The sequence below is a fragment of the Schistocerca gregaria genome, chromosome X (genome assembly GCF_023897955.1).
Source record: "Schistocerca gregaria isolate iqSchGreg1 chromosome X, iqSchGreg1.2, whole genome shotgun sequence".
NCBI lineage: Eukaryota > Metazoa > Arthropoda > Insecta > Orthoptera > Acrididae > Schistocerca > Schistocerca gregaria.
In genome coordinates, this window is record NC_064931.1 from 472,437,205 (window position 1) to 472,453,112 (window position 15,908).

Sequence of the window (15,908 nt, forward strand, 5' to 3'; positions counted from 1 at the left end):
TTGTTGATGTTATCTTAACTAATATATTTGTGTAATAATGTCGAAAACAGTGGTAATTTGCGAAAAATGGGGACAATATACACCGGCGTTGAAGGAGAAAACTAAATCAAACACGAGAAAACTAAATCAAACACGATATGTTTTCTACAAAATGCGCAAAATTCAATATTACGACGCAGCAGTCGACTTCATATGACCTATGTTCACTTCATGATCGTAGCCCTCTAATGCTCACTTAAGCCGAATTGTCAACGAGTAGAAGAAAAGTGGAAATATTCGCTATTCACATCTACATCTACTTGTGCATAATTACCGTGCAATTCATATTTAGGTACCAGACAATTTCTCTGCCGTTCCGCTCTGTAATAGCTCTTGGAAGAAATGAACGCTTCAGTCTTTCCGTAAGACCTCTGATTTCTCTCGTTTGATTATAATGATCATTTCTCCATACGTAGATTGGCGGCGATAAAGTATCTTCGCATTCAGAAGGGAAAGTTGGTTATTGAAAGTTCGTGAAAAGATCTAGCTGCAACGAAAAATGCCTTTGTTCTAATGGTTCCCACTCTAGCCCAATTCGCTCATCATATGCGCGACACTCTCTCCCCTATTTCGCGATAATAAAAAGCGAGATGTCCCTTTGGACTTTTTCGATGTCTTCCGTCAATCCTATCTGGTAAGGATTCCATACCACACAGCAACACTGTATCAGAGGACAGACATGCATAGTGTAGGCAGTCTCTTTAGTAGACCTGTTGCATCTTCTAAGTGTTCCAGCAATAAAACGCAGTCTTTGGTTTGCCTTCACCTCATCGTTCCACATTAAGTTGTTCGGAATTGTAATTCCTAGGTATTTAGTTGAACTGAGAGCCCTCATATTTGTGTGATTTATCGTAAAATCGAAATCCATCAGAGTTCTTTTGTACTCATATGGATGACCTCGCACTTCTCATTATTCGGAGCCACTTGCCACTTTTTGCACCATACAGATAACATGACTAAGTCATTTTGAAATTTGTTTTTGATCTACTGCTGTTTTTAATAGACGGTAAATGACAGCATCATCTGTAAACACTAAAGAGGGCTGTTTCTAAATCGTTTATATAGATTAGGAACAGCAGAGGGCGTGTAACATTTCCTTGGTGTGCAGCAGATAGCACTTCTTTTTTGCTCGACGAATTTCCGTCGATCACTGCGTACTGTGATCTTTGACAGAAAATCATGCATCCAGTCGTACAACTGAAACGATACGCCATAGGCACTCTATTTGGTTGTAAATTTCTTGTGAGAGAAGGTGTCAAAAGCCTTTTGAAAATCTAGAAATATAGAATCAGTTTGAGATCCGCTATTGAAAGCACTCTTTATTTTGTGTGAATGAAAAGCTATTTGTGTTTCAAAAGAACGATATTTTTCAAAACCGTGCTATGTGCATGGTAACCTCCGCCACGCACCGTACGGTGGATTGTGGAACATCTATGTAGATGTCGATGTAGATGTATGTGTCAGTAGACCGTTACCTTCGAGAAAATGAATAATGTTCGAACACAGTATATGTTCCAGAATCCTGTTGCGAATCGACGTCAGTTAAGTTTCCTTCCTTGAGTACTGACTTGACCTGTGTAACTTTCCAATCTTTAGGTGCAGATCTTTAGTAGAGCAAGCGGTTCTGGATGAATGCTAAGTATGAGGCTATTGTACGAGCAACAGCATACTCTGAAATGAATCTAAAGGGTATGCTATCTGAACCAGAAGACTTGCCTTTATTAAGTGATTTGAACTGCTTAGCTACTCTGAGGATATCTTCTTCTAATTTACTCACGTAGACAGCTGTTCTTGATTCTAATTGTGGAATATTTACTACGCCTTATTTCGTGAAAAAATTCCAGAAAATTGTGTTAATTAACTCCGCTTTGGCGGCGCTGACATCGGTAACCTTATATTGGTATCGTGCTGTGAAGCTGTTAATTGTGTCTTGCCGCTGGTGTACTTTACATATGACCAGAATCTCTCTGGATTTTCTGCCAGATTTCGAGTCAGAGTTTTGTTGTGGAAACAATTATAAGCATCTTGCATTGAAGTCCGCACTAAGTTTCAAGCTTCACTAAAACATCATCAATCCCAGGAATCTTTTAAATTTGACATGCTTTTTTCGTTGCTTTTGTAACATTAGCATGTACACTGGAATGAACGGAAACGATTTTCTGAAGTGATATTGCTGTCAAAGTTTACAAAATACACCCTTCAGGAGAGTGTTGCTACATTGCTGCTGAAGTACATGCTTGCAACCATACGGAATGCGAGGTGTGTCGAGGGCTTTTCTGCTGAGGAATCCATCACGGGGTGTCTCTGTATTGGTACCTTTCTAAACTCAACAAAGTTTTGCCGGTGACATGGATGGTGTTTCCAAACTAGCGATTCTTAGCCGGGCTCTTTGGTACTTTATTCACGCACGTGTCAATGTCGCATCCCTCTCCCCCGATCATGCCCTTGGGGGGGGGGGGGGGGGGGGGGGGCGGATATTTGGAGGGCTGAAAAGCATGCACACACTTTGCTGCGTCGGATCACATTCCAATTTTATAAAATGCTTTTGAACATTCCTTAGTCTTCCAACATGTATATGGGATTGCAAACCCACGATGACCTTAGAGAAGGTTTGACTTGTCCGGAAAGTGACATCGGTATCAAAGGTTGTCAAGAACATCATCCTGCTGCTCATCGCACTTGGAACTGTCGTTTACGACCGCAAAATGTGTGGGAATGAACGCCTCAAGAGAAGGCGTAATTTCATTGATGCCCTTTATACCAATCCCTTTTCGTACAGATTGTGATCGGCTTAACCGCGTGATTTTAACGCTGGGCGTCACGGTTGTGATCACCAGCGTAGAAGTATAAAAAAATGGAGTGAAATATGGGTAAGACGGATCCATGGCGATGTTGGTCAGAACTGCGGTGGAATTTGGTGCCGATATGACTCATTAAACCAACTTACACCTCTCATGGACTTCAGCGCATTGGCCATTTTTTCGCGTGTGTCGACACTTTGTGGTTTATTTGAAGCGTCTCCGAGTTCGAGGGCAACTTTGCAGGACGCCAATCTTTTGCACAAATAAAGGCAATTTTGAGTCAAATTTCAAACTTCTGCGTCGCAGTGGAAGATAATTACGGTGTTCCGAAAAAGTGTCCTTTACTGTGTTACCTAATTATTGGGCCCAGGCTAAGAACTTTAAAATGGATCGAAATGAAGTGATCATGGAAATAGGTTGTTTTCGTTATTCATTATCACAAAACCCTTGTACAAATTTTGTACTGCTTTGCAACCCAAGCGTCCAGTCGCTTAGGCCTTAAACCGGCCCAGCACACAGACCGATTTCCTACAATTTTTTTGTGGTACGCTCCACGCCAATATAAGACACGTTCTTATGCTGGAAAGATGGCAGATCGGGATTTAAGATCCCGTCAACGATGGTCTCGTTAGATACAGAGTACAAGCTTGGATTGGAAAAGGAAGAGGCAAGAAATTGTATGCCCTTTCGTAACGGACGATCCTGGCGTTCACTTCAAACGATTTTATGGAACCATGAGAAATCTAAAATTGAAATGTTGGGCGGCGATTTGAACTCAGTTTTCAGAATGAGCATTAAACAATATCTGAAAACGGACTTCTGGATAGCCACGACTTCCGAAACTGCCCTCTTAATATTCCAAACTATGGAGACGAATTCAGTAGCCTTATCTACTGATGTATTATGATGTCACTCGCATTCTTTCTTTGCTGACGAAAAAGTTAAGCTCTAATGTTCCTCCTTCATTCTACTATTATCATCGTTTATCCCCATAAAAGCTGTTGGTGTAGGATAAGCTATATGCTGAGGCTATCATCCGAATATTGTGGGCACCGAACTACCTGTTATCATATCTGGATATCGTTTCGAAGATGTTTGCTAGTTGGGCCAGTAATTCCTAAAAAGATTTCAGGGCTGGCGAGTAGTAAAACAATACATCAGCAACTCGTTGATAACGTTAGTTAACACACACCACATGGCAGAGCAAAATTCGGAAAATAGATCTAGTAATTACGGTTGTTTTGCTTGTTTCTGAATTATCCATTTGGTGCGAAATTTGTCCTCTCCTGCGCTGAGACACAAGTGCACGTGTTGGATTATATGTACAAGTATACCCTCTTGTAAGTGATGTGGGAGTGAAGTGAATGCTTACCTTTACACAAAGCGTGGTATTTCGCTAAATATTGTTATTGTTCATAACGCATGCTCTCATGTTTAATAATATTTTTCAAAATTGATTTGGTTAAGCATCAACGAAATAATAAAGTACTTTTTGTTAGTCTACATACTTATCGAAATGAGCTTTTTGAAGAAAATTTCTTTTAACTCTGGATTGTCTTTTCAGTTTATGGAAAAGGCAAATACCCTTTCGAGGAGGAATCATCATCTGGGCCTTCAACCACCATTGAAGATTCAGTCAAGAAAATCCGAAGTAAGTATCACATACCCCATTAACTGTTCAGTTTTCACTCAGTTTGTAGAAGCAAGGAAGGAAGATTAGGACTTGAAGCCCCACTGACAACAAAGTCATTAGAAACGGTGCGCAAGCATGGCTTGAGGGTAGATGAGGCAGGTAAGCTAAATCAAGGTGGCTGGACGAGGATTTCGAACGCTGTCCAGCAACATACGAGTCCATTCTCTTATCGTTTTGCAACGTTACTTATTCAGCTTGTTGAAATTCTCTCTTCCATTCCTTCCTTACATTCTCGCAAGGAACAGTTCAACTCGACATGCTGAAATCTGCCCTAAAATATTTTATACAAGAAGAATGGACCGAATGAAACACAATGTAAAAATTTTAACTGCTAGTACACACTGCAAGCATTTAAAAAAAATTGTTGAAAATTGCCAAATTCGTAGCTCGCCAGCTGGCTGGAGAAATATATACACCTGCCGTAGCAGTAGCAGACAGCGCATGAGCAACATTTGTGTGTGTGTGTGTGTGTGTGTGTGTGTGTGTGTGTGTGTGTGTGTGCGCGCGCGGTTTTTCAGTCACTGTTCACACAAATTTGCAACTCATTTAATATCCATAATAATTAGCAATGGTTGCTAATAGTGTCTACCTTAGTGCTGGTTCCAAAGTTTCACCGAAATGTGGAATTCAGTTAATGTTTTCAGCCTTGCAAAGATGAGATATGAAGAACGCAATCTGCACTGGAAATCACCTACTTGTCTTCAAGACCTACATATGTGTTATTTATTAGTTAATTTCTTGGACATTCATTCGAATAATGTCAACATTTCGTTAGAAATTGTGGAAATATGAGTATTAAAAGAATCAGAAAATAACTGGGACGATTCCGTGAATTGTAGTTCGAAGAGTGATTGTTCTGCTGATCAAAGTCCAGAACAAGAATAGATTACCTTACAAGCTCAAAGAAAACATGTGCAGTAATAGCTTTCAGTGACAAAGAAAGCCCTGTAAATATTTTGGTTAAACGAAAGGGAAGCAGAACGCTCGAATTTAAGCAGTGTGCAAAACCAGTTTTGTTTCGTAAAATCTGAACATGAATTGTATAAATGGAAGAAAGATTTACATAAGTACGAAGTACGTGCCATAAGTGCTTGTGATAGTCAATGCACTGTTACCGAGGGAGATCTAAGAAACTGGGCTCTATGAATTACAAGCCAGATGAACATTACTGATTACCAGGCTTCTTTGACGTGATTAAACAAATTCAGGAAACTATACGAAAAGGGAGTCATAAAATGATGAAGCTTACATCAAGTAAACGTGTAGAGATGTCATTAATAGGTAATGCTGTAGATAAATTCGCAGCTGACGTGAAAACGAGTCTTCTTATTTACCCCAAAAATGGCGTGCATAAAACCTATCAGTTAGCTTTCGTGCAAAAACTGCAAGCAAATCGCATGTTATCATTTTGAGCGGAAAGAAAGGTACCTTGTGTAGTCGATGAATGCTATGACACATTCGTATACAACAATGCGAGTGATAAGTATCAGTTAATTACTGTTTCCGCAGCTTTACACATGTCTTCAGGAAAATCATGTCAAATTAGGACAAAAATTAAAAAAAAAAGACTGTGTATTTCGAAAATTCTTGTAATCTAAGTAGCAAAATCTGAAAAAATGGGAGAGAACAATTTTAAATATTATATCCGAAACGGCTTCTTACCATTTGCAGAAAGTAATTAATTGCTTTTGTTGCGCTCTTGGCCTGGACATAGCGACACCTCTGTCTTCAGGAGAACGACGAAAAGACTGTTAATATACGTAATTTGGATTCCACCCAGAACTAAAAATGTGATTCAGCCTCTCCTCAGACAATGTAAGTTTAGATAGCTCTTCGTCGTTTCAGGTCTATCAGGGGAACAGAACTGTTAAACCTCAGTCATGTCTGCGTTGTCAGTTTGCACCACAACACTTTACATATATGACAAAGTATGCCAGGTATGCAGCACAATATGCAGAACAACTGCCACAACCGTTTCTTATACAATTACACTTTTGTATCAATAAATCTAGTAATTACTGTAAAGCGCCTGAACGCATTAATATTTTGTCAGGTGTGCTTGGTGTAACGAAAATCTTTGCTTGGGTCAGCCAATAGACACTTCGCATTTTTGTGATAATGACAGGGAATAAACAGAAATTTTTCCTTGTTAGTAAAATATGCAGTACTCAAAATTTATCGTAAGAAGTGTGCTACAGGAATTGTTGTAAAATGCTCAATGTCAACAAATTAAGTCCCGTTTGATGGAAGTCGTCTGTGATATAACATCTTACACTGCCTTGATTTTCTTTCTTCTGTTAGAAACACATGTGCAACAGTACATCTGTCAATATGAACCGCAAGTTATTAAAAAAGTTAATAATCTGACAAATGTTAAGTGTTTAAAATGCGCAAGTGTACACTTTGGACTTCACGCCACTTCCTCGTGTCACGACTGTGTCTACTTATTCTCCGATCGCGCGTTAGGCAGGAAGGGCTGTACAAACCGCCATTATAAACGATTCTTCGTGTGGAATGTTAATGTCAGAGGATAATATAGAAACTTGATGATGCCTATAGTGGTCAATCAATTATTTGCAATCCTTTTCGGAATATTCTGGGGAGCTGAAATGGAATGAAAGTACCGTGCAATGGCTTCATTCTGTAAACGTGGATTGGTCAGAGTGGTTTCACGTACAGCACCTTACGTTAAAATCGTAACAAAATTAATTTAAGATAGCTAGTTACGTGTCAAAAACATTTAACAGTTAGCGATACATAATAAAATAAGAAAGGATTGCACTTGTTACCATTAGATTTTGGCTACGATCCGTTTTTGCGATGTGATACACAGTGTAAGTAAATCTTCCACACAAGTTGTATTTCAGTAAATTGTTATTTCTGCCAGTCTTGAAATAACTTTTGCTATTGTTATTTATGCGATATTAGTGAGCACTTTTTTGTGAACACGGGAATACCTTGAAAAATTTCGGGTTAAAAAAAAGTACGTGGTTCATTTAAATAAAAGTACCAAATTGGACTGGTGTAGGCGACAAATGAATGAAGGCCCTTACCACACATTCGTACATCCCTGGCTCGATCACTCGTACAGACATATCACGGGATATTTTGGCTAACGGTAACGAAACTCAAGGCCCAGAGCCAAAAGGGTTGAAAGTCCGGCGGTAAATTAACAGTTTGCAGTTTCTAGCGAAACACGTTTAGCCATAGCAATAAAACCTTTTTATCAAGTGCTATCGCAGCAGATGTGCTTATCCTTAAAATACTTTTGTGAAGATATGCAACCTCGGCATAAATCTGAATTAGTATTTAGATTTATCAGCACAGTCGAGACAGAAAGAAGAATATCTCTTCCTTTCCTGTCTGCAATTCAATAATTTCGGAACATATCCGCACATAAAGTAAAACAAAGTTACGGCAGCCATTAGTTCTGCTGTACCTCTACTACTGTAATGTAATGCGACACTGCACAATAGTGAAAATTTCATGAGTGCTTGCGTAAGATATTATTATTATTATTATTATTATTATTGTTATTTTGATGTTCAGACAATTATTAACCTTCTTGTTGATTCCCAGTAAAATGTTCTTAAGTTTGAGTTAAACTCACTTCATTTTGTACACTCTTTTTGATGTTCTTTGTTCATGATCGAACAAATCTTATGACACAGAACACATTCTGGAGATGGTAGGACGGAGATCTTATCGAGATGAGTGACCTAACAATCATGTCCACTAGCCAAGCGCAATACAGCAACCGCTTGTCTTCTTGGTCCATTAGGCACTCCAGAGGCATCCATGTGGGTTTTCCAGATCTTTCCCTCACATTAAATTTGAATGGATCGTTTTAACTGTTCTTGAAGTTTTATTATTTCCAATGCTGTTGCTCTAATTAATAATTAATCTGTTCCATTTCTTTATAATTTTATCTATTATGTCTAGCTGGTGTTTCAGTTGAGGAAGCCGAGTTGGATAAAGTTGGAAAATTAAGTTTTCAGTATCAAATTTCGAAAGCTGATTTTGTGATACTTTGTCTTCTACTTATTCTACGAAGCTAATTTGTTTTCTACTGCCTACTATTATTGTTACGCGAATCTTTATATTTTTGCCGTTTAGTGTAATTGGGTAGATTAATCAGTTTCCGTAAGACATGCTTATAATATTCGGGTGATTGATCATGTTAGCCCTTTTTATGTTACGTTGTGGTGGATGTGGCCGGAAAAGCGAAATGATGTTCGGACACTGTCTCTTCTTCATCGATTAATGAGTCGCTAGGCTCTTCTCTACCTCTCGTCGCATATCAAATACCTAATTTGTTGCCATAATTGAACAGAACCAACGGTATGGCTGTACCTAAACACAATTCCATTTTCTCCTCAATTTCAGCCTTACATATATGGTACCCACTAAGCTGAATGTCAGCTACATTCAAGAGGAGACTTTTATTTAATAATAGGCGTAGTTCCCCTCACGGCCTGCTCGTATAGTGTAACGCGCAGCGCACAAACTAAAGGCCGATTCCCACTACAGTGCGGTAGCGCGGCGCGCGGTAAGGGGAAGCGTTTTCCGCGTTCACGCGGCGGTTCGCGGAATTGGCGTTCCCGTCTGGAAGCGGCAGACGCAAGCGGTAGCCAATGTCGGGCCGCGAGGCCCACGAGAAAGACAGGTCGCGGCGCGTACGTCACGAACGTAGTCCTGAACTCGCTCGCTCGCTCAGCTCAGCAGACAAAATGCGTTTCTCAACCTGTTAACTCGTAGCTGGGCGTGTAAGTACTAACGAGAATTGCATCTTCCACTGGAGTCTGCTATTATGAAGTCTTACTGATTAACAGTACTACAGAAAAATTTAATTTAAGATCAGTACTCGATATACATGGTATAACGGCGAGTTTATAGCATTTAGTATCTTCTGCTTAACAGTATTCATTACATGCTGGAAGTAGTGCCTTATGCAACTGATAATCTTTTTAGCATGATTTTATTTTATTCTGTAACAAATTATAAATAGACCTATGGACTTCCCATCATTATAGAACTAATAACAGTAAGACTCCATATTTGCGGATTCCAATAGAAGATTCAGTTTTCGTCTGTACGGACACGCCTAGTTAAGAGTTAACAGGTGTAGAAACGTTGTTTGTCTGCTGATTTGAGCGAGTGAGTGACCGCAGGACTACCTTCGTGACGTACGCGCCGCAGCCTATCTTTCTCGTAGGCCTCGGTCGGGCCGCCGCTGAGGTATGGGGCGGGGACCCAATGAAACGCCTGGTGCATTTGATTGACTATACCGTGAACCTACATGAAAGAAAGACGAAGTTAGTAAAGACATAAAAGTTATTTTATTTTCTTTACAATGTACTCTTTCACATATCGTTATTCATGTTTTCTTATTTTACCATGAACAGATTTCATGACTACCATCCATGATAGTTCACTATCTCATTTAGAAAACCGATCGCCCCGGAACAGAAACTTAATGTTACTTCCATAACAGCTTTTAGTGTTGCATGTTGCAGTACCTAAACGCTGTTTGTTGTAATAATAGTACATTATCTGTTATCTGATAGTCATTTGTTTATAATTGAAAATGTCTGACAGTTGATCCTCAGTATTTGCTATGTTAAGATCATGTATTTCAATCTGTGAGTGTTAGCTATTGAAACTACCAGTCAAGTAGTATCACAACACTCAGCTCCATCTATAAACTGCCATTAACATTATCATTACCAAGATAGACATAAGTCTAACACATCACAGTGATACCCCCCAGGGGGTCCACAACTGTTTTGTGGATACATGCGTGTGCGTGGCGAGCATGGCGACCTGAGCTGGTGCAGTTCTCCTGTTTCCTTTGTTTCTCTCCATTCTCACGCTTTCTTCCTCTATTGGTCTTTCCCAACGTTCACTCTTCTCCTTGCTTTCATGCCCTTACTTCTCTCTCTGCCCCATCTCCTTGCCCTATTATCCTTGTCTTCTTTTCCTTGTCCTATTCTCTGCTTCGGCGTTTGAGACTCTTTCTTCTATCCCTCTGACTCTTTCCTCCCTGTGCGTGTCTGAAGGCCGACCCACACGTTCGCACGCATACCTGGTGACGAGGTAATGCGTAATTCCCCGCCCTGGGTCGACAAGTAAGGCACGCAAGTACACTCTGGTAAAGGCCAGACCCAGGGAGGGGTGATTGCCTGAGCTGTTACCTTACGAACTTGCCGATTGGTCCCTCTGTCCGTTTCTTGGGAGGTGTGACCAATCACCTAAGGCGGGAGTGCCCTCAAGGAAGGAGCGCGCCATCGGAGACGCTGGCAGGTATTCATCCACAATGGATTTCTCTTCTTTTTCTTCCCTGTCTTCTGCCCAAAAAAGAAAGTGAGATGAAACTCCTGTTCCGAAAATTCTACCACCAGCACCGAAGTTTCTTGTTGTCACAAGATCTGACGGTCACAATTTTTTAACAGTCAACCCTTTCGTCATTCAGAAGGGTGTAGATGCGATTGCAGGACCAGTGAAATCTTGTACTCGGTTGCGCAGTGGTACCTTGCTGTTGGAGACAGAGAGCACCTTCCAGGCCCAAAAATTACTTCGAACCACTCTCTCTCACACACATTGCGCTAAAGCCCATTATTTAATCAGACAGAGCAAACGGATATGTTGGGAACGATTTGTTTCTTCCCTCGATTCTACTGTCCCTATGTCATGGGTATGGGCTACACTTCGCTCTCTCCAAGGTTGCCATCGGCAGTCCACCGTCCCAGGCCTTCACTTCCCAGATGGCCTTTGTACAGACCTGTTGATTCTTGCGGAACATCTTGTGACCCATTTTGCAATGGCTTCAGCATCAGTCTGCTATCCTGCTGCTTTCCTTCACCGGAAACTGCAGGTTGAAGCTTCAACCTTATGTTTTACCCCTTGTCAGTCAGAATCTTACAAGAAGCTTTTACTGAATGGGAATTTCTTTCCGCACTTTCTTCTTCTGGCCCAGACTCCATTCATAACCAACTGCTTCAACATCTCAGTGCTCCACAACGGCAATATCTTCTCTGAGTTTTAACTGTATCTGTCTCCAGGGTGACTTCCGTTCTCAGTGGAGGGACAGCATCGTGGTTCCTGTCGTTAAGCCCAGTAAGGACCCCCTATTTGTCGACAGCTATCGGCCAATTAGTCTGACCAATGTTGTTTGCAAGTTATTTGAATGGATGGTGGCCCGTCGGCTCAATTGGGTCCTCGAATCTCGGGATCTATTGTCCCCTTACCAGTGTGGCTTCCGAGAGGGACGGTCTCCGATCGATCATTTATTTCGCTTGGAATCTGCAGTTCAGCAAGCTTTTTCCCAGCGCCGCCATTTGGTTGCAGTATTTTTCGAACTTTGCAAGGCCTATGACACGGCCTGGCGCCATCACATCTTACTTACACTTCATCAGTGATGTCTTCGGGGCCCACTCCCGATTTTTATCCGCCAGTTCCTGTTCCATCGGCCATTCGGGGTTCGGGTTGGTATTGTTTTTAGTTCTCCATGGACTCAGGAGACGGGCATCCCACAGGGTTCTGTCTTGAGTGTCCTTTTCCTCATTGCTATCGATGGACTTGTGGCCTATGTAAGTCCTTTGGTCGCCCCTGCCCTGTATGTGGACGATTTCTGCATTTGGGTTAGTTCCTCTTCGATGGCCTCTGCAGAGCGGCAGCTCCAGGGAGCTATACGGCATGCCTCTGCATGGACCCTCTCACACATGTTTCAATTCTCTCCTTTAAAATCGCGGGTGATCCACTTCTGTCGCCATTCTACGATCCACCCTGATCCAGAGCTCTATCTCGATGCACAATGATTGCCTGTGGTCCCACACTTTCGTTTCCTGGGTCTTCTTTTCGACAACAAGCTCACTTAGCTGCCCCATATCAGACTTCTGAAGGTAAGATGTTTCCATAAACTCAATGTCCTTCGCTTCTTTGCCCACTCCTCTTGGGGTGCAGACCACTCCTTCCTTCTCCGTGTTTATCATGCTTTAGTGCTGTCTCGCTTGAACTATGGTTGTCAAGTTTATGGTTCGGCTGCTCCTTCCACACTGCACGTGCTGGATCTAGTCCACCATCGTGGTATCCGTTTGGCAACCAGTACCTTCCCTACTAGCCCTGTTGATAGTCTCCTGGTTGAAGCTGGGATCCCCCCCCCCCCCCTCCCCTCTCTATTCGGCGGTCCCAGCTTTTGGTGTCTTATGCACTCGCTGTCTGTTACTCTCCCACTCATCCTTCCTATTCTATCCTGTTCCAAGATCATGGACGTCGCCCACCTGCTTCCCGCCCTCAGGCGTGTTTACTGGTTGGGCTCCGCCTTGTGACTCTTTGCCGTGATTTTCAGCTTCCTTCTTTGTCCTGTCTTCTTCGGTCCCTCCCCTCCCCCCCCCCCCCCACCTTGGTTAGTTGCTCGGCCTCGAATTCGGATGGATCTCCGCTGATGTCCGAAAGCTTCCATCCCCCCGGTGGTGTTTCGTTCCTTTTTCCGCCGAATTTTATGGGGTTTCGGGATGCTGTTGCTTTTTTACACTGATGTCTCTAAATCTGCTGATCATTTCGAATATGCCTTCACGTCCTCTGTTGGAACGGAAAATCATCTGCTTCCACCTACATGTGGGGTGTTTACTGCAGAATTGATGGCAATTTCCCAGACCCTTACCTTTATTAAACAGTCCCAACACAACTGCGTTTTGTTATGTACGGACTCAATGAGTGTCCTTCTGGCTACTGACTGGTGTTTTTCGCGCCATCCCTTGGTCTCTGCCATCCATGACCATCTCGCTGATATTCACCCTACTGCATTTTCCGTTGACTTCCTTTGGGTCCCTGGCCATGTGGGCATTCCAGGTTGTGAGCTCTATGGTTGTTCGCCTGGGAGAGCAGTCACTTACCCCCCCCCCCCCCCCGTTTTCTGTAACCCCTCCTGCAGCGGATTTATGGCTTCACATCAAATCCCACCTCTCACAATCATGGCCAACTCTTGGGAGGCTACTTCCCTGTCTAATAAACTTTGTGCGATTAAGGTGACATGAGGCCCGTGGCGTTCTTCCTTTCGCCTCTCCAGAAAGGACTCGACCACACTGTGTCGTCTCCACATTGGCCATACCAGGCTGACCCATGGTTTTCTTTTGCATGGTTAGCCACCCCCTCCTCCCCCCCACCCTTTGTGGTTGTGGAGCCTTCCAGTCAGTAGCCCACATTGTGGTTGAATGCCCCCTTCTTTTGGCTCTGGTGGCTAAGTACAGACTCCCCTGCAGTTTACCTTTGATGTTGGCTGACGATTCCCGGATGGCTGACCTGGTTCTCGGTTTCCTCTGGGAAAGTGGTTTTTATTTTCAGTTTTTAGGTTTTTCACGTCTCTTTGGTGTTGGGGCAGGGTGGTGGGTGTTGGGGTATCTCCCACTGTAAGCCGTGTTTGGAGATTCTCGACTCCCCTCCCTGGCTGTGATCCTCTTTTCTTCCCCTTTTACTCTGTTTTTATCATTTTTTAGGATTGGTTAGTCTCCTTTTTCCATACACACTTCTACATTCCAGTGGTTGCACCTTTTAAGTCGCAGGTGGTCTTGACTCTGCTGCTTCAGAGGTGGGATGGACCACATTTGAAATGAGGGACTGATGACCTTGCTGTTTGGTCCCTTCATCACCAACCAACCAATCTTACACACATTCCCTGTACAGGTGGAGGCCCACTGCACTTTGAATTCGTCTTGTGGCGTGTTGTATACTAGGTCACTCGACATACTAACTGATGAGGAGATTCTGTCTTTCCTCTCCGATCAGGGAGTGACAGCCGTCCATCGGGTCGTGAAAGGACCTCATACCGACCTGAACCATATTCCTGACATTCGACAATGTGTAATTGCCTTCACGAATTAAAGCGGGTTATGAGATCACTTCTGTTTGGCCGTATGTACCCAGTCCTACAAGGTGTTACCAATGTTAGCGGTTTAACCATACACGGCAGTCTTGTTCAAGTGCGGCTAAATGCGTTACCTGTGGCAGGGACGCTCATGAGGGTGACTGTCCACCTCCGTCAACTGCATGAGCGACCATGCTGCCTCCTCTCGCGACTGCCCCATCTACAAAGATGAGGAAAGTATACAGGAAATTCGAGTGAAAGAGAAGGTGTCGACCTCGGCTGTTCGCAAGTTATTCAATATCAGGAAGCCCATTGTGCTTCCAGCATGTAAACACAGTACCGTTCTCGCCTCTCCTCGGCCTACCAGGGAGGTAGCCACACAGACATGCGATCTAACATATAGCGATTCGGTTGTCAGATTGGCCAGTGGCAAGATCGCCCGATCAACGTCTCCTCTTCCTCCCACCAATCCTAAGGCTAAAACATCATCATCTGCTACTGCTAAGACGAGGTCCTCTAAATCAGATGCTCGGACCTTCAAAAAAGAACAGACACGCGAAGATTTCTTTTTTACCTGAACTTCACAGCCATCACCTGTTCTTTCGACCAAATGTAATTCTTCAAAGAAGGCTCATAGTAAAAAGAGTTCTCCATCTTCGCCGAGGCGCGTTTCTTCCCCTGTCCCACCGAGCGGCCATTTTCAGTTTCGCCAGGCCGCAACACTGGTAGCCGAACATTTGGCCTTTCACCGGTGGAGGAAGCTACCCCACCTGACCAGCTCAGGATGGTGGCAGACGCAACTGTTGAGTTGATGGACCATGACTCACCACCTATCATTTGCAGCAGCAGTGCTCCCTCGAAGCCAGGCCCTCAGCATTGCACACAGATCTGCAGGCAGTTACTGTCCGAATTACTCTCCCCACTTTCACATTTTCCATTTGTACTGTTTACACTCCATCATCGTCTGCAGATATGATACAACTGATTGCTCAGCTTCCAACACCAATTTTATTGATTGGAGACTTTAATGCCCACCATCCCCTTTGGGCTCCCCAGGGGGTCCACAACAATTTTGTGGATACGTGCGTAGCAAGCACGGGACCCCGAGCTAATATGGCCCTCCTTCCTTTCCGGGCTGCATACCTTACTTTTCCGCATCCTTCCCTATCCCCCATCTTCGCCCTCTTCACCTCCGGCTCTTTCATTCCCTTTCTCCCCATCTGGTAGTATGCTTTCTGCCTACTTTCGGAGACGGACCCTCGAAAATGTAACACGTTCTTCACTCTCTCTGCTTGCAAGTCTTCATCCTTCCTTTGCCCTTCCTTTTTCCTTACCTCTTCTCTTTACCCTTTTCTCCGCTGCGGCGTTTGAGACCTCTCTTCTTTCCTTTCCCTTTCTTTTTTCCCTTTGCCTTTCTTCCTCCCTGTGCATGTCTGAAGGCCGACCCACGCATTTTCATGCGAGCCGGTGACGGGGTAATGCGTAATTCCCCACCCCAGGTAGACAGGTAGGA

The 15,908-nt window shown here is 43.2% G+C and overlaps 1 protein-coding gene across 7 annotated transcripts in view; it reads left to right on the forward strand.

Moving 5' to 3' along the window:
* Positions 1–15,908, forward strand: part of LOC126298740 (uncharacterized) — a 374,620-nt gene that overhangs the window by 18,704 nt on the left and 340,008 nt on the right. For all 7 annotated transcript variants that reach the window (XM_049990183.1, XM_049990179.1, XM_049990178.1 and 4 more), the window contains exon 3: positions 4,405–4,491. In XM_049990183.1, coding sequence (XP_049846140.1) covers positions 4,405–4,491 — 87 coding nt within the window. The remainder of the gene's footprint in view (positions 1–4,404; positions 4,492–15,908) is intronic.